The sequence below is a fragment of the Triturus cristatus genome, chromosome 4_1, assembly GCF_964204655.1.
Source record: "Triturus cristatus chromosome 4_1, aTriCri1.1, whole genome shotgun sequence".
NCBI lineage: Eukaryota > Metazoa > Chordata > Amphibia > Caudata > Salamandridae > Triturus > Triturus cristatus.
Window position 1 is genome coordinate 436,287,564 of NC_140585.1, and position 18,487 is coordinate 436,306,050.

The 18,487-nt window shown below is 46.6% G+C and overlaps 1 protein-coding gene across 4 annotated transcripts in view; it reads left to right on the top strand.

Moving 5' to 3' along the window:
• TIGAR (TP53 induced glycolysis regulatory phosphatase) overlaps positions 1-18,487 on the top strand; it is a 248,087-nt gene that overhangs the window by 53,610 nt on the left and 175,990 nt on the right. For 3 of the 4 annotated variants that reach the window (XM_085652583.1, XM_085652585.1, XM_085652586.1), the window contains exon 2: positions 10,782-10,819. The exons of the other annotated variant lie outside the window; for it this stretch is intronic. In XM_085652583.1, coding sequence (XP_085508709.1) covers positions 10,782-10,819 — 38 coding nt within the window. The remainder of the gene's footprint in view (positions 1-10,781; positions 10,820-18,487) is intronic. 4 annotated transcript variants of the gene reach the window in all.

Consider the following 18,487-nt stretch of genomic DNA (forward strand, 5'->3'; position numbering starts at 1 on the left):
TACCTTCTTCCCCCCCTTTCCCAGTTTCTAGTACGTACCTATCCGTCATTCTTTCTTTCCTCTCCTTATTTTCCTTTCTACACTTCTCTCTCTAACTCACTCACTGTTTTTGGCCCTCTTTGTCCTTTTTTCAATTCTTTCATCATTTCTTTGTCTTCTTTGTTTAGGTGTTTTGTAGATTATATTTTTGTGCATCATTAAAAATGCACCATATGCATGTACACACACGATTTCACATCAGTAAACTGATTTAATATAATTGCATTTGAAACAAATTTTCTACGATGTGTTGAAGTGTGTATTCTAATGTGTTTTAGTTGTACCACATTTCTGTGTGAAACACCATCTTGAACAAGATGGAAGTCATCTCTTTCACTCATTCATGATTTCCCCACTGCACACACCCTCTCACACAGGCAGCACACAGTCAAGCTGAAGTCATAATAGTTTATTTTCATTGCATTTATTGTTCTTCTCACAATGAACCTTCCACCGCTCGGATGTAGCAACATCTTCCGTTTCTTCACTGAATCTATTCATTCAAATAAAGTTTTATTGTCAGTGTTCATTACATGTTCGAACATCTCTGGTTGACATTAGCATAGAGGGTGCTGAATAAATATTCAAGATAATCGCATAGTTCTTCGTGTTCAGGTAGTGATGTTTATTTTTCGTGTCCTCTGAATTTCTGAATAAATGATACATTTACTCATACCATGGTGAAGCTGCAGAAATGTTGATGTGATATGCAAGCATTGGCATAGCCAATAGGTCTCGCCTTTGGGACCGTATAAGTGTTTAGCCATGCAACACTTGATGTTGTTGCACCAAGGATATTGTGCTGCATAACTAAATACTTATAAGGTCCCAAAGGCGAGACCCATTGGCTATGCCAATGCTTGTTTATAAATGTTAACTTGTGTCTCATTCCAACATCTATCTATAACTATTAACCATTAGTGCTTTCAGTGAAAATATCTTTATATTTCCAAACCGGCTCCCATTGAACCGTAAACCCAGGCACATGACATTGGCTTTAAAAATCACATGGAGCATGGCAGAATTGTTTCACCTGTGAACAAGGCACTTTTCACCGAAACACGTTAAGAGTGAGCAGTCGATCGCTGTGGTCTTTGTCATTTTAATAAATGCTGCGATGTTGAGATCTGGGTTGTGGAACTTGTCTTGTTTTTGCAGTTGTTTTTGCATTTGTCACCCCGAGTGGGAAGGGTATGCTCAGATGTGAGTCCCGTGCTCGCCATGCCACTGGAATCAAGCTATCCTGGCTGACGAAGGCTGAAAGCCCGAAACCGGTCCTAGGATGCTTGTTTCCAGTCCAGGGAGGACCTGGCTTGGCAGTTCGGGCTGGACTGTTCCCATGGGGCACAGGGTCAAGACTGATTTGCATATGGCTGGGTTCAAACTGGAATGGCATGGTGAGCAAAAAAACGATGGATTTAGGCCCAGATCTCTGTACTGGGGTGAATGTATGACATTGTTCTGCATTCTGTCCATCAATTGTTGTTTTTGCATGGATTCATCCACGGCCGCCCTGCGGGGTTTGGGACCCCTGACAATGGAGTGTCTGGAACATATATATTTATATATCTCAAGGTTACAGGGACATTATAGTTGGGTTCAGATTTTACATGCATTAAACCATAGAAATCAATGGTTATCTCAAGAAACTTTAACTCGTGCCCCTGGACATGCCCCCCTATCCCGGTTCACTTTTCGCTCGGGGGACCCCATGACGCATTTTTATAGTGTACGGGAGCACACAATCTCTCTCCCTGGGTTGATTTCGGCCCCAGAGACCTCCTCCCATGGGGCCTAGTCATTTGGGAATAGGGGTGGAGGGGGCACACAACCCGCTTCCTGGGCTGATTACGTCCTCTGGTACTACATGCCCTGGGTCATGACCTATGTCCAGAGGGGGAGGAGAGCCCACCTTCCCCAGGTCAATTTGCTCCATGGACCCCCATCTCCTGGGGCACGACCAACAAAGGGTGGGTGCCATGGTGCCCACCCAGGGCACCCACCACGGTACGGCTGGGGGCCACAGGGGATCCCCGTAACCCCAGCTGGCTTCCCGCCTTGAGCAGGGGCCAACATTGCTCACACCCACAGGTAGCAGTCAGAACTGCTGCTCCCTGTAAGGCGCAAGCAATCTTTTCATCTGTTTACCTGCAAACACAGATTTACATGCCCGCGCCAGTAAGCTGGCCTTGGGGGGGGATACACTCCCCAGAGCCATTACTGGCTCAGGGAGCAAGGCCGCACGGCCCCCTCCCTTTTGTAGTTGCGGCCGGGCCTCTCCCAAATATTTGTACAGCTAGGACCCAGGGAATGGGGTCCCGAGGGCTGAAACTGACTTGGGGAGGGAGGCTGTTTGCGGCCCTTGTTTAAAAAAAAATATATTTTTTTTTTAAATCCCTGCAGATCCTCCAGAAATTCACAGCAACATAAAAAAAATAAAACATGTTTGGGATGCAGATGGGATTCCAGTGGGTCCCACCACCAGGCCTACGGGGTCAGGGTTTTCCTACCCTTTTCCCTTGTAGTTTTGCTTTGCCTTCTTGCTTATGATTTGAGCCGAGTCCCAAGTCCTAAGATGGTTGCCACCACTTCCTGGTTGAAGTGGTTGCAGACAATGAGATCTCAGTATGGGATCGGTCTAATCGGCTGACCCTCCGCACCTCTAAATGTATATAAATCTTTTTTTTTATTTTTATTTTTTAAAAAATTTTTTTTAATGACTCCAAAACCACTCCACAGGTTTACACCAGATGACAAAAAGCACTCTTTCTGGACCAAGATGTACCTTTCTGCCAAATTTGGTGTAATTCTGTTCAGCTATTTGGGCAGTAGTCTTGTCTAAAATCCCAATGGCAAATTACATGGGGAAAATGCATTTTGGGACCCCCATCTTTTTATTTCCACCGTCTCCTGACGAATCACCCCGAAACGTTCAACACAGCAGTTGAAGTGACTTTCAGACTAGTTTTGAAGATTCTTCAAATGGCACAAAAGTTATTAGCAAAACAAAAAATTATTTGCCTATGGAAACTAGGTCCTAACTATAACTACCTACTGGCGACCACCAGTAGGTGATTAACATCAATATAATATATATTCAATATGACACTTAAAAACATTAAATAAAATGCTCACTAAAGATGTTAAGTAAGTATCACGAGGTGAAGATACTGAAAACAATTCTTGATGTACTGACCTGCAATGTAACCACTGCAATGTACTGACCTGTCATGTAAAGGCTGCACGCCATCTTATAATCGGGTCCATGTCTTCTTTTCCTTTTTCCCTCCACTCCTAAATCCAACCCAGCCTTTGAACATCTTTTGGTGAAAGTGCTTGGACAGATGGACATCCAGTTACTTGGCGGAAAGGAACTGTGTTATTTATTCAAGGCTCATTGAAGTGGGCTGGAGGAACAGGGGTCTGGGTACTATCTTAGACATACGGATCTATCTCTCCAGGCTGTCAAAATATATGTCTCTTTTTGCCGCTTTACCACTGTATTTATTTATAAGCAACAAGAGGACATTTGAACCAGAATTCTTCATAGAATCATTGTGGGATGTGAGTAATTAGTAACTGCATGCTTGCATAGTAGAGGGAAATAACAACAATATCTGATTTCTGCTAGACTTACAGTGGCCTACATTCTGCACTTCTTCAAGAAAGAGATCATATACTTGCTAGCATTACTTATCCCTCTACTCTGACTCCGTTCAGCTCCAATACTTCTATACTGTCAACATATTTATCAATGTTATTGCTACTCCCAGGTCCAGGCACTCTTCTCACTGCTTCTGATACTTTAGAAGGCTGTTTGGTAACCCGAGGGACCGGGACTTGTAAATGGAACCTGCGAAGCTCCGGGTGGATCTCGGGCGGCGAGCGGGACTTGTTATGTTATCTTATTTCCATTTGTAGCGCGCTCGGATACCCGTGAGTGTCCCGGCGCGATACCAGAGGGGAGCAAGAAGAGACCATTAGACAAAGAGATGAGTTTTAAGCTTCTTTTTAAACACCACTAGGTCCTGAGTGGAACGAAGGTCGAATGGAAGGGCATTCCAAGCCACACTAGACTTAACCACGAGGGAACAACTCCCCAACCTCTGGAACTTAAAACGCGGAACCTGAGCAAAGCGAAGGGACGAGGAGCAAAGAGCCCGCAGAGGGACGTAAAAGGAAAGGCGCCTCTGCAGATAAAGGGGACCATAGCCGTGGAGGGCACGGTGCGCCAAGACCAGAAGTTTAAATTTGACCCGATCCGCCACAGGCAGCCAATGGAGAGAGCGCAATTGGAGAGCAACACTCTTCCTTGCCGGTATGCCCAGGAGCAGTCTAGCCGCCATATTCTGGACCACCTGTAGTTTTTTAAGTAGGTAGCCAGGGACCCCGGCATAGAGAGCATTGGCATAGTCCAATCGTGATAGAATCAACACACAGGTAACCGTTTCTCTTGCTGCCTGCAAAAGGAGCGGGAACAAGTTCCTGAGAGTCTTAAGAAGGCCAAAACAACAGCCAGCTGTTTTCTTAATGCGAGTTGAAAAGGAAAGACTCTCATCGAACCATACTCCCCAAGTTCTTAGCAGGCTTGCCCGAGGATAGGGGCAGTGGAGAGTCCTGCGGCCACAACTGCTCTCGGAAGTCAGCGGGAAGTTTGCCAAAAAGCAAGATCTCAGATTTTTGTTCATTGCACTTAAGCTGTGCATCCGCCAACCAATTAAAGATGGAAACTAGACAATGTTGCGCCGCTAAGACAGAATCTGAAGTTTTATCCCAGGTGAACAACAACTGGGTATCATCCGCATAGGCCATCACCTTAGCCCCAAGATCCTCTTCCAGATATATCAGTGGCGTAACATAAATGTTAAAGAGGAGAGGGCTAAGGGAGGATCCCTGCGGAACTCCGGTAGTAACCAAGTGAGGGGAGGAGGAGAAGGGAGGAAGCCAAATCTGCTTAGCCCGCTCTTCCAGAAAAGACCTAAGCCAGCCCCAGGCGGCCCCTGACACCCCAACTTCTGCAAGACGAGCCAAAAGAAGAGCGTGTGGGACCGTATCAAATGCCGCTGAAAGGTCCAGTAAAATTAAAGCTGCCCTCCCCCCCCCCCCCTGCATCGAGGCACTCCCGAATGGCCTCTACCACCTCAACCAGAACAGTCTCGGTGCTGTGAGCAGCCCGAAATCCGGATTGTGCTGGATGCAGAAGTGCCTCAGTCTCCACAAATTCTGTGAGTTGCTTATTAACCACCTTCTCACAGACTTTGGCAATAGCCGGTAAGAGAGAAATGGACCGATAGTTACCTGGGTTAAGGGGATCCAGAGAGGGTCTTTAGGTCTCGCCTGACCCAGCGCATGCGCTGGTCTGGCGAGACTTATTGAGAGGGCTCCAAAAAGTGCTACCAGGACAGCCTAGAGCTACAGTGCATGTGCGCGGGCGCGCCGCGCTTTACCGCGATTACCTTCACTTTCGCGGCCGCACGGCAGCTTTGATGTTTGATCGTGATCGCAATCACTTTCGCGGCCGCTTGGCATAGCCAATAGGTCTCGCTTTTGGGTCCTTATAAGTATTTAGTTATGCAACTGTTGCGTGGCTAAACACTTATAAGGTCCCAAAGGTGAGACCTGTTGGCTATACCAATGCTTGTTTAAGAAGTGGCAGAATCTTCGCCTGCTTCCACCCCTGAGGAACAACCGCTGTCTGAAGAGACAAATTGATAATAGAGTTCACCTCCATGTGTACACTCTCAGCCACCGCTGCTAGAGGCCTGGCCGGGCAGGCATCGGCGGGAGAACCAGATTTTAGTCCCCTGAGGATTTTAAGAGTTTCCAGGGGGTTGACTGCTCTGAAGGCTGATAACGAGCAGGTGGGGACCGCCAATTGAACAGCCAGAGGCCCTGCACGGCAGCTGTTGCCAGAGGGAAATGTGGCCTGAATGGCTTTAATTTTGTCTCGGAAGCAACTTGAAAGAGTGTTACACCAGTCGAGAGAGGAAGGAGTAACGCTAGCTTGGGCAACGGAGAAGTAAAACTCTGAACAATGGCAAATATTTTTTGGGCGTTATTCCTAGCCGAGTCTATCCGGGCTGCAAAAAAATGCCCTTTGGCTGTGGCAATGGCAGCATAGTAGATTTTTTGCATTGCTCTGAGCTTTGTCTTGGCCAAGGGGCAATAGCCGCTCCTTCGCCAAGCACACTCCAAGATCTTACAATCGTGTTTAGCCGCTTTGAGAGATGGAGTAAACCACGGTTTGGAGGGTGCATCTCTGGCGGGTCTGATAGGTCGAAGGGAGGCCACAGAGGCCGCAGCCTCAATCGGACGTCCTGCCCCGCTCCAGGCGTCTGGCCGCCTGACTTCCAGTCTTGCCGTGGGCCTGATGAGGGGTAGGCTCCCTCTATTAAAAATAGCAAGCGGGGTGGGCACCCGCTTAATTAATAGCACAAAACTGGGTGGGCACCCGTAATTAAAGAAAGATAAGCGGGGTGGCACCCGCAATTGCGGCATGACGGAGGAATCCCCAAAGGGGGGCGGGGGGGGGGGGGGGTTCCCTCCCGAAGGAAGCTGCAGCACAGCCCTGGTCAGCCCACGCTTTCCCTTTCAGGGGAAAGTAGAATAAAGCGCTCCCCAGGCGCTGGAAGGCTCCATCAAGTCTTTACAAAGTAAAAGAACAAGCCATAGGTCCAAGAAGTCGAGGAGGCATCAGGGGGGCAATGTAGGACCCAGGGGCCAGCACACAGGTCCCTCCACCAGGGAGGCAGCCCCCATGGCGGTCCCTCCTGGGCCCCACCAGCAGCAAGCCCCCCTTTGTCAGGATCCAAAAGAGAACAAACTCATGGGGTGCCAGCCCCTTCTTTTATACACCATTTTCCTTTGTTTAAAGGTGCAGGCATTGGGAGAACCAGATACAACTGGTTCAGGGGAGCTCCTGAGCACTTTGTTTTGCTCAGCTCCTCTCTCCCTTTCACAGGACAGGCTAGGTGCTCAGACGCACCACAGGGGGTGGAGCCAGCATTGTGGCGGGAAGGCACAGCCCTATTCAGGTCCCAGGTGCAACTCCTCCCTCCCATCTACATGCAGATCTCTCCATTCACCACCGGGCAGACTCACCCTGGCTCCTGGAATTCCCCAGCCCTCTCAGCTCCTGTCAATCACAAGCCAGACATGCACTCCACATCAGGCAGGCAGACACACAGTACACAGAAATACCAACTTCTAGAAGTGGCACTTCTCCACTATTCATCATAAATCTGTGCACACCATTGCGCAGCATTTATTCTCACGAGTTTGCACATACTAAATTCGACCCTACACTCCTCTCACATCAGGAATTACCATAGACACACCCATCCCCCATGCATTCCTATGGGAGGGCAGGCCAATCTCACCACACGCACTCGGAGAGCGCACGCACTTTACACTGGGCCACAGTGTTAAAGTGCGCAGAGGCCAAAAATCACTACCACTATGTCGGAGCTTCAGGCAAAAAGTTCAGGGGTGAACCTGCCAGAAGGGCCAAGTCCAACACACAGGTCAACCCAATTATTGTCCTGTCCCTCTACAGCACACTTAAAATGATGACAGAAAGTATGGCTATATAGTCACACCAGCTCTGCTGTTTGTCCTTGCAACTTCCCCTTCTGCCTCAGACTTTAAAAGGACTTCCAGATGGGTACTGGGTACATGACTGTGCCCTAGCTCTGCTGTTCTAGCTGGGAATTTCTCCTCTCCCAATTAATTTTCTTTTATTAACTGTGCGATTACTTAACATCTTTACAGTATAAATCACAGTGCCCCCCCTCCCAACCACCCTTCCCCCAGGAAAAACCCGGTGTTCAGCTTTAAAATAGCATCGTGGCTACATGGGCTGTATTTACTACTTTATGTCCATTTAAAACTTCAATAAAAAAAAATAGAAAAAGATAAAATATTGGGTTACCACCCTTTCGCATTTTTACACCTCCAGAGATCAATGGTTATATAAAAATCCAACAGGGTCATTCTCTCCGTGATATTGTCATAAAGAAAAATTCTTAACATGCCCCCTGTTTGGCACCAAGTTTAATTTCTGATTCCAGTGACCTTGCAAGAAACCCCTGGGTTAGGTGACGACTAACAGGGTTAGGGCACCAGATAATTTTCATTACAGAATGACAGGACCCCTGAGTTCTGTGGCCTTTTGATGGAAATCAAGTGCAATTCTAATTTGATGGATAAACTTGCCAACTCTGGCAAGTAAGCAATTTGTAATTTCTGAAAAGCACCAGTTCGAGGCCTCTCTGCAGGTTCTGAGGCCCAAGTCTCTTAGGGCCGGGCGCAGCACACGATAACGATCGCTGGCCAGCTTTGAGCAGCAGCATAAAAGATGTAGCCAGGATTCTCTGTGGTAATTGCATAACCGGCAGGAGATGATGCTGTCAGTAATGCCCATTTTGGGTTAAAATCTGAAATCTTGAGGTACAGAATTTTCTTTCTTGCTTGGGCTGAAAGTGAATCTCGCAAATATGGTTGAGCTTTCCCAGGAATATATGACTTATCCAGGGCCAGTGTGAGGGAGTTGTACCGGAGTGATGAACGATTCAGTTCAGACGAGATGGTATGGACTTGGCGCGTTACAGCTTTGGCCCAGGCAGAATAAGGAATTTCATGAAGGGGCATGCTCTTTGCCTCGATTTTCAGTAGGTCTATTGCTTGTTCCAACTTGGTGTGCCAAGGGGAACCTGCTGCCCTGAAAATAAATTTTAGGAAATATTAAAGATTGTTTTCAGGGGCTTTCAGTACTCTGATGTTCTATTTTATTAGGTCCCCCTGTAGTACCAAGTCCGGTCGGTTAAATCCTATTTCCAGCCTTAGCCTCGTGTTCCTTGCTTGTCTAGGAGCTTGTAGCACGGTCTTGTAAGCTTTTAACTGGGCCGCATTGATGACTTTCTCATCTCCTGGGAAGGCTAAATGACCGTAAGTGATTGCGGGAATCAGTTTTGCCCTAAGTACAGTCAGCATGGGTTCTATAGATGGACTTACTAGGCGATGGCTTAGTCGTCTGAGAGACAGGATTATTTTGTTAATTTTCGGTGTTTACTCCTTTGTGTTTAGCTGCTGTGGCCCTCTCCGAAACCCATACATCAAGATAATTGTAGGATGTAGCTGTCTTGATTCGGTGCTCACCCAAAGACCATGTTGCTTGTTTTTTGTGAGGGTATTTACCAAAGATTACTATCTTGGTCTTGCTCTCATTGATCTGTAGGCTATTTTCCTTGTTGTATACTCCAAGACTTTTAAATGCTCTTAGTGTGGTCTCCCAATTACCAGGGAGATGCTGCTTACAGCCTCTGAAATTCACAGCCATGCCTCTTTCCTCCCGCAGCACAGTTAATCCATTCCAGAACGGGGGTAGTTGTCTACAGAGCTTTTGAACTCCAACTGGAGAGTGCAATAATTATCTCCACCGAGACAGTTAAATAGGCTAAAACTGATCTTGGATCTGGATTCTAGACCCAAGAAAATGTATACAAGTAACCAACTTTTGTATTTGTATTAAGTAATTGTTGCATTTGGCAATCTAACACATCTTGTACATAAAGTGCCCAATGTGAAAAAACACTACAGAATATAACCTTTACACTCCAAATACAAATGTGCATTCCCTTTTGATATCCAAATGCATTATAAAGGCTCGGTATCGTTATGCGCAAGACCAGCTACAATTTAGACTGGGTCCCATGTGCCTACAGGCTACTTCTGTATAGGTGACATGCTAAGCCAAACAGTATTTCTTGCTTAGCATTTTATGTGTTCACAATTGTTAACAGGAGTCATGTGTACCCTACCTTTGGCCCTCACCCTTGGTGTATGAAAGTTGGGTACTGCAGGAGCATTACAGTGAGTGAGACTCCATTTTGGGAGTTTCACCCCACAGTAGAAGTTGGAACCACAGAAGTGCAAAGCATTGCAAGGTTTTCGACCCACATCCCTGCAGACACCTTATCTATTTGGGATGGGCAAAATGGAGAAAAAAAATCAGTGAAGTGGCACTGAGTTAGGAACTTTTTCTGACTTTGCCTGACATTTTCCAAATTGAAGTTTTTCTGTTGAGGCTAGCACAACTAGCCCGGTACGTTGCTGTAGAATGCCCCACATTTCATGTTTAGACTTCTTTTTCGTCACCTATTACAAACCTGGTGTGGGATTTCGATCCCACAGCTCAGATATTTCTTCACTCCATGGTTGGGAAATGCTGCTTTATGAAGGATTACTTAAATGCCTTCAGTACAACATGGATAGTCGGCGGCCTAACAATTTTAAAGTCGCAAAACATGAAATATGACACATTAGGAGTGGGTGTTATAAATTTGTGGTTGGAAAACGTTCAATCAGGCGAGTGAAGCAGATTTATTAAGACTTGGAATACAACTGTATCTTGATTTTTTTTTTTTTTTTTTTTTTGCAATTATAGCTGAGAATTACCTGGCGAGGAAAGCTTTAGATTCGGAACTGTAAACGGTTTTGTCTGGACCTTCTACGTTCACGTTTTATAATCCTGGACAAATAACTCTGTTTCCCTGTTATTAAATTAAGCTTCACAATTGTACCAGCCTTGTTGGTATTGTACTTTGTTGTTAAGCTTTATCATAATTGAGGGTTGCATCTAAAGACATCAAAACCATACTTTGCCACTCTGCATTTTATTAAAAACGATTAAATAAATGTATTGTTCTGATACATGTACATTTTTCTTCTCTATTTTGTTCCAGTGGAGAAACAAGATACAACAAAGAAAGGCTTCTACAAGGTCAGTTCCAATTTATCTATCTAATTTATTAAATTGGTAGTAGTTCTTCACGGTGATTGTGCAGAGTTTTTCCTATGCAAACTTAATCAATCAGGAACATTTATAGAGCGCGCTACTCACCCGCGAGGATCTCAAGGCGCTAGGGGTGGGGTAGGGGGAGGGGGGTGGTGCCGCTGCCGCTACTGTTTGAAAAGCCAGGTCTTGACGTGCCTCCTGAAGGAGAGATGGTCCTGGGTCAGTCGTAGGTGGGTGGGGAGGGAGTTCCACGCCTTGTCCGCCAGGTAGGAGAAGGATCTTCCTCCGGTGGTGGTTCTGCAAATCCGTGGGACCGTGGCGAGGGTGAGGTTGGCAGAGCGGAGCTGGCGGGTAGGTGTGTAGAACGTGAGGCGGGTTCTGAGGTATTCGGGGCCCATGTCGTGGAGAGCCTTGTGTGCGTGGGTGAGGAGTCTGAAGGTGATCCTCTTGCTGATGGGGAGCCAGTGCAGGTCTCTCAGGTGTGCCGAGATGTGGCTGTGTCGGGGAATGTCCAGGATGAGTCGAGCAGATGTGTTCTGTATGCGCTGGAGTTTTTTCTGTAGTTTGGCGGAGGTCCCGGCGTAGAGGGCGTTCCCGTAGTCCAGTCGGCTGGTGACGAGGGCCTGGGTGACCGTCTTCCTGTTTCCAGTGGGGATCCATCGGAAGATCATTCGGAGCATGCGGAGGGTGTTGAAGCAGGAAGATGTAACGGCGTTGACTTGTTTAGTCCTAGTGAGGGAGGAGTCGAGGATGAACCCCAGGTTGCGTGCGTTGTCCGTGGGCTTGGGGGCGGTTCCCAGGGCAGGGGGCCACCAGGAGTCGTCCCAGGCGGAGGGGGATGGACCGAGGATGAGGAATTCCGTCTTGTCTGAGTTCAGCTTCAGACTGCTGAGCTTCATCCATTCTGCGATGTCGTTCATTCCTTCCTGGAAGCTGGCTCTGGCGGTGGCGGGGTCATTGGTGAGGGAGAGGATCAGTTGGGTGTCGTCGGCGTAGGAGATGATGTTGAAGTTGTGTTTGCGTGCGATGGCTGCGAGGGGGCTCATGTAGACATTGAAGAGGGTAGGGCTGAGCGAGGATCCTTGGGGTACGCCGCAGATGATCTTGGTGTGTGCTGCACGGAAGGGCGGGAGACTGACTCGCTGAGTTCTGTCGGAGAGGAAGGAGGTGAGCCATTCCAGGGCCTTTCCTTGGACCCCAGCGCGGTGGAGACGGGTTGTCAGGGTGCGGTGGCGGACGGTGTCGAATGCGGCCTACAGGTTGAGGAGGATGAGGGCGGCCGTTTCCCCGTTGTCCAGCAGGGTCCTGATGTCGGTGGCAGCGATGAGGGTGGTCTCGGTGCTGTGGTTTGCTCTAAATCCGGACTGTGATGGGTCGAGGGAGTTGTTCGTCTCGAGGAAGGTGGTCAGCGGTTTGTTGACGTTTTTCTCGATGACTTTAGCTGGGAAGGGGAGGAGCGAGATGGGGCGGACGTTCTTGAGGTCTGTAGGATCCGCGGTGGGTTTCTTCAGGGGGGCGCTGATCTCCGCATGCTTCCAGCTCTCCGGGAAGGTGGCGGATGTGAAGGAGTTGTTAATGATGTCCCGGAGTTGGGGTGCAATGATGGAGTTGGCTTTGTTGAAGATGTGGTGTGGGCAGGGGTCCGCTGGGGAGCCGGAGTGGATGGTGTTCATCCTGTGGGTGGTGTCTTCAGTGCTGACGGGGTTCCAGGTGCAGCGGGTGGTGGTGGGGGGCGTAGACTCGGTGGAAGGGTCCGTGGTGTGAGTGCTGAAGCTGTCGTGGATATCGGTGATCTTGCGGTGGAAGAACGTGGCGAGTGAGTCGCAGAGGTCTTGTGATGGCGTGATGTCGTTGTTGCTGGGGTTGGAGAGCTCTTTGACGATGCTGAAGAGTTCCTTGCTGTTGTGGGAGTTGTTGTCCAGTCGGTCTCTGAATGCTATCCTTTTGTGGTGTGGATCAGCTGGTGGTGTTTGCGGATGGCGGTCTTGAGGGCTGTCATGTTTCCTGATGACTGGTCGTTGCGCCAAGTTTGCTCGAGGGTACGGCAGGATTTTTTGGAGTCTTTGAAATCGTTGGTGAACCATGAGGCTTTCTTGCTGTCGGAATTGCTGGGAGGGTTCTTCAGTGGTGCAAGGGCGTCGGCGCAGTTGGTGATCCACTGTGTGAGGTTGAGGGCTGCTTCGTTGGGGTCCGTAGTGTAGGAGGGTTGGTTTTGGCTCAGGGAGGTGGTGAGCTAGTCGGTGGTGATCTTGCTCCAGCACCTACGGGGAGCTTGTTGCGGGTGGTGGTGTGTTGTGGTTTTCCTGAAGTTGAAGTGGACGCAGCTGTGGTCAGTCCAGTGAAGTCCGGTGAAGTGGCTGAAGGAGATGTGGTTGCTGGAGGAGAAGATGGGGTCCAGCGTGTGGCCGGCGTAGTGGGTGGGGGTGTTGACCAGTTGCTTGAGTCCGAGGTTGTCTAGCAGGATGGTGGTGTTGTTGTCCTTGTTGTTCTCCAGGTGGAAGTTGAGGTCCCCTAGGAGGATGTAGTCAGAGGAGGCGAGGGCGAGCGGGCTGATGAAGTCTGCGATGGTTTCGCTGAACTGAGTGCGTGGTCCCGGGGGTCTGTAGATGAGGGTACCTCTGAGGGTGGTCTTGGGGTCGGTGCTCTTCAAACAAATGCAATGTTTGGAAAGCTTGCAAACTTTAAATTGTGCCGACAAAAAAGTGCAAATGTAGAATTTTAACAAACTCATCTCGACAAAAACCCACCTTTAGTGTGATTTAAAAAAAAAAAAAGCTTGTTGGAAAATTCCTCTTGTCAAAGAAAAAAAAGTTTTGAACTTTCGTCAGCAATGTGTTTTAACCATACAATCATTATGAAATGCGTAAACTTAGCAAAACTTTGCAAACGAATACTCTCATACATAGTCTGATATTTTCCATAGTGCAAAGTGAGATATTAAATCGTGGACCTGACAACAAATAGGCAATGACAAAACGAATAGGTGTGGCTTTGATCTGGCAATGCATGCAAACCCAGAGTAGATCAAATACTGATTCTCGTGTTACTACATTAAACACAGGTCTATTAACTTTCACAATGCTTGTTTTCTTTGTGTTCTGGTCCTATTATCCCTGTTTATACTATTATAAATCAATAATTGCAAGGAATCGGAAACAAAGACAACCAGCATTAAAAATGCAATAGATCTCGTATTTGTTAGAGTTGAAGTTGACATTATATATGTCACGTTGCCGATTCCGGGGACTGTTACTTACTGCAAAAATGGCGGCGGCGGCCGATCAAACGCGTCAGAGAGGCGGTCTCCGAGCAATGACGCTTCGCATTCTTGCTACGGAGTAGTGCACTCACCTTCCGTTTCCTCGTCAGATCTTCGGTTCCCTTTGACCGCGTCTCGTGGAATCCAGTGTCTGAAATACTTTCCAAGCGTCGGGTCTCCTTCATTGCGTCTCGTGGGATCCAGTGCCTTTCGTCGCGTCTCGAGGTATCCAGTGCCCTTGATTTGCTGAGTCTCCTCGTCCTTCCTGCTACAGTGTCCTCCTTTCTCCCAGACCTCGTTGGCTGTCTGGTGTTTTCATTCGTTTTTGGTTCCATATATGTCCTGGACTCCGTTTACCTACAAATAAAAAGAAGACCACAAGAAAGCTGCATGACTGCATATATGGTAACAGCGCTCTGCACTGACAATATTTATTATTCTTAGTGCCCCAAGTATATTTATCTGATTCAGCAATCCTGACGCTGTGGTTCTCCGCTCTTCCTGTTTGGCTGGCTACCTGTTAATTGGGAAAATACATGGAAGATTAGTTATTTACACCTGAAGATAAGGTGGCATTATTTTTCTGTTATTATTAGTGACACTTTCATTTGGATTCACATGAACTATGCAGATAATGTAAGAAGGTGGGCGTGTTTCTTCTGTTTTATTCCATGTCTATTTGACTATCCTTTTACTAAGTAGTCTTTATTTCTTCCCCTAGACTCAGACTCACGCCTGTCAATTGCAGTTTTTTTTGTATAATCAGAAGAAGGGAAGCCTAAGGTATGAGAACCTTTTTAGATAATTAGGGATTACAGTACACCTTTCTACATAACTTACCAACTCTCTGTTTTCTCTCTCTGTCTACAGCAGAAATAGCCCCGCATTGGCCTGGTTTTGTTGCAGCCTTTGGTTGACAAGGAACCTTGTGTCTCCTTGTTTTGTCCTTCCCCAGGTTACCATTATCACTTTGACTTATTGTTGGGTGCTATAGGTGATTTGGGGAGGTTGCGGACCATTCTTCATGTCCATGGTGTTCCTGCGGAAATACAATTGAGAAAACCTGACAATATATGCCATTGTTTTTTACTTACCCATGTTGCAGTGTGCATCTTTTGCCCACATATGGTACTGAACACTACAACATGGGTAGGTAAAAAAACAATGGCATTTATAATGTCAATAACTCAACAGATGCGTGACCTTGAGGGCCGAGGAAATAGATCAGCAGAGGAAGAGGGCGTTTTTTTTAGCAGTGCTTTATTTTACTGCGGCTTCTGCAAAGTGCAGTCTTGGATAGGAACTAGTGTAAGGCAGAGCCTGCGCTGACGTGTTAAGAGTGAAGTGCACACACCAGGAGCTCTCTCCTTTCAGCCCTACCGCGCCCACTGTTGTCTCTCCGACATTATACAATTGTAATAAGGCAAATGTGCTTCACCCGTGTTGATAATATGAAAGTGGAAGTCGTGCTACAGCATAAACTTTATGCTTCAGCACAGAGCCCGCTTTCCTATTATCAACACAGGCGATTAAAGCGCGGTGCCCGTGTTGATAATAGGAAAGCAGGCGCCGTGCTAGCATAAACTTTATGCTTCAGCACAGCACCCAGTTTCATATTATCAACACGGGCGATTAAAGCGCGGTGCCCGTGTTGATATGAAAGTGGGTTCCATTGTTGTGTGTGATTTAGATTCCGTATATAGGTTTCCCGATTTATGCCCTTGTACAAGTGCAATTCATATTGTCCTTATTTAGGCATAGAAAATACAGCCCTTATTTAGGCATTGTCCATGCTAACCAAATACAGGCATGGTCTCCTGCATCCGTCAATCCACGTCACAACGAGTTCTTGGAAACCCAGACTCTTAAGCCTTTAGGAATTTCCCTTGCTTGGATATTGATTTCTCCAAGAACTCATTTATTATGCATGAACATCTATTCCTTAGGGGTTCATTCATGACGTTCCGATGCCCGACTTTTACGTCAATACAGGCATTCCTAAACACCTTCAAGGAATAAATATACCTGCACTTGCCCTGGCAAACCACGGTTACGGTACGGTCCAGCTCGAATGCCTACTTACGGTTCTCCACGACAAGTTCGGAAGGAGATCGAGTTCCCGCCTGATGCACTGACCAGACGCTGACATCCTCCTCGCAGAGAATCCAGCTCCAGTGTTTCTGACTCCACTTGTGGGATGTTAGATATCGAGTCCCGGAAAGAGATTCCAACCTCACACATTCTAAGGTATGGAGCAGACTAGAACTTTGAGACATTTTTGGCAACTCTTGGCAAAACTAAAACTATATCTAGCTATACTTTAGAAAACAGCACCTACTTCTTACCTCATACTCCACTTACGTTAGGTACACTGGGATAGAACTATTTAGAAGCATCAGATGAGTATTCACATTTTAGCCTGTGTTATTTATGTATGTATTTTATGAAAATACGTCATAGCTACAAACCATGCTATTGCAGTATTATTTTATCTTACTGCTAAGCCTGTACGTATTGTACTTCGCATCCTGTCTTACGATTGTGGCAGTTCATATCTCTTGCATGAGAAATAAGACTGTTCGATAAACCCTTTTCTATTTCCGTGCAACTCTGTAGAAACGAAGCATGCACGATTGACTGAGTGAAACTGTTATCTATTGTTTCCACGGTTCTGAGATTGTTCCGACTCTAAGGGAAACAAAGTTGTCCTGTTTATGCGGTTGTCAGAAATGAATCCCTTCTTGTATATTCGAGAAGTTTCTAGTGACCGCTGAGTTAGCTGGTACACACAAGTAATTAAGTTTAATGTACTCGATAGAGACATACTGACCTCAGTCCTATGTCAAAACTATAGTGCTGTTATTCCAATGCGCAGAGCCTATCAGGGATATAGGAACTACACTACACCATGCTGTGACACAAGAAATAATATTGAGCAGCAAGTGCAAAAAATATAGTAGAGTGCGTGTGCAGAGTTAATGGTGTTGCCACCATTATTGAAGTAAAAACACTAGATAAGATAAAGCGCTGCGTGCTGCACTACTTAAAACAGAAGTGGTTGCAGGAGAGCTTATGAGAAAGTCATTTATGAAAATAGTGCTCACAAACTGTAAACCAAACATACGGAGTAACACATGTAAAAGGGCCAGTTCTCATGGGAGATTACAAAAGGAGAAAAGACTGCCTGAGGCGGAACTATTAAGCCTATTCAGGAATGAAAAGCCACTGGTTACAAAAGACAGTAAGAGGAGCCTATTGAAAAAGATGGGTGGAAAATGGGCAGAGCTTCAAGTCCATACCTCAAGCATGGCTCAAAGAGACAGCGCAAGAGCTGCATAGGCGAGACCTAAAAAGTGGACCTTATCAATCGGTGTCGTAGTTCATAGCACTGTATGGAAGTACTTTGTGTGCGCATGTGCTCCTTGTGAAAGAACAGAATGCTCTTGCTGACAATGAGGTTAGCTAATTTATTTCCCTACGATTTAGTGGGAGTAAACAATGCTAATGACACCACCCACTGGATGAACAGGGTTTGCTAAAAGCCCCTAAATGTAAGTAGATTTAATAAATAACGAGCAAAAACAAAAGGCCTTAGCTAACGGCAGACCTGAAATCTAACTTTTGAAGGCGACAGGCTACACATTAACCACTCAGTCCTAGAAAAGAAAAGCTATAATTGACAAATTCTATAGGTTTGTGTTTGGGTGGTGGATGGCGAAGAAGTATTCATGCAAACAGTCCATCTGACATGAAGAAAGAGGAATCTGTACACGTGCCAAAATGAACCTATGTGCAAAGCGCAAAATGAAAGGCAATCTAACAGGTGCGTCTAAAACAGGCTTACAAATGCCCAGTCTAGTCAGAAACCCTAGGTACAAAGGCCAACAGGGCACAGTGTCACAGACAACAGATACAGAGAACTAGAACGCAAGGATGGACAAGCGCTGGGTGAGCGGATGGATGCATAGTTTGTGCTGAGGAGATGCATACTTGACTTTATGTCCTGCAGAGGAAAACATCTGTCATGGAGAAAGAAGCAAAGTATCAACGCATGCAATAATGGGCCTCAGCTTTCGGAAATTACTTAGAACTGGTGTTAATCAACATACACGCTTCCTGAAAAACACCGGTTGCAAGATTTAAAGCTTGCACTGCTTGCACATTTTCCACAAACAGCATGTCTGACGAGCAGTAGGTGTTGTACACATTACACAATGGAGTTGGTTTGATGGTCTCAGTGTGCTGGGCTAAAGGGCATACTCTTGTGACCAGTGTCTCGCAGGTCTCGATAGTGCTGTAGACAAGCCTTCTAGGCCCACAACTTCAAACGTGTATTTTTACATGCACAATTCTTTGAATATCTTCCATATTCGGACTAATTTAAGCACTCAAAC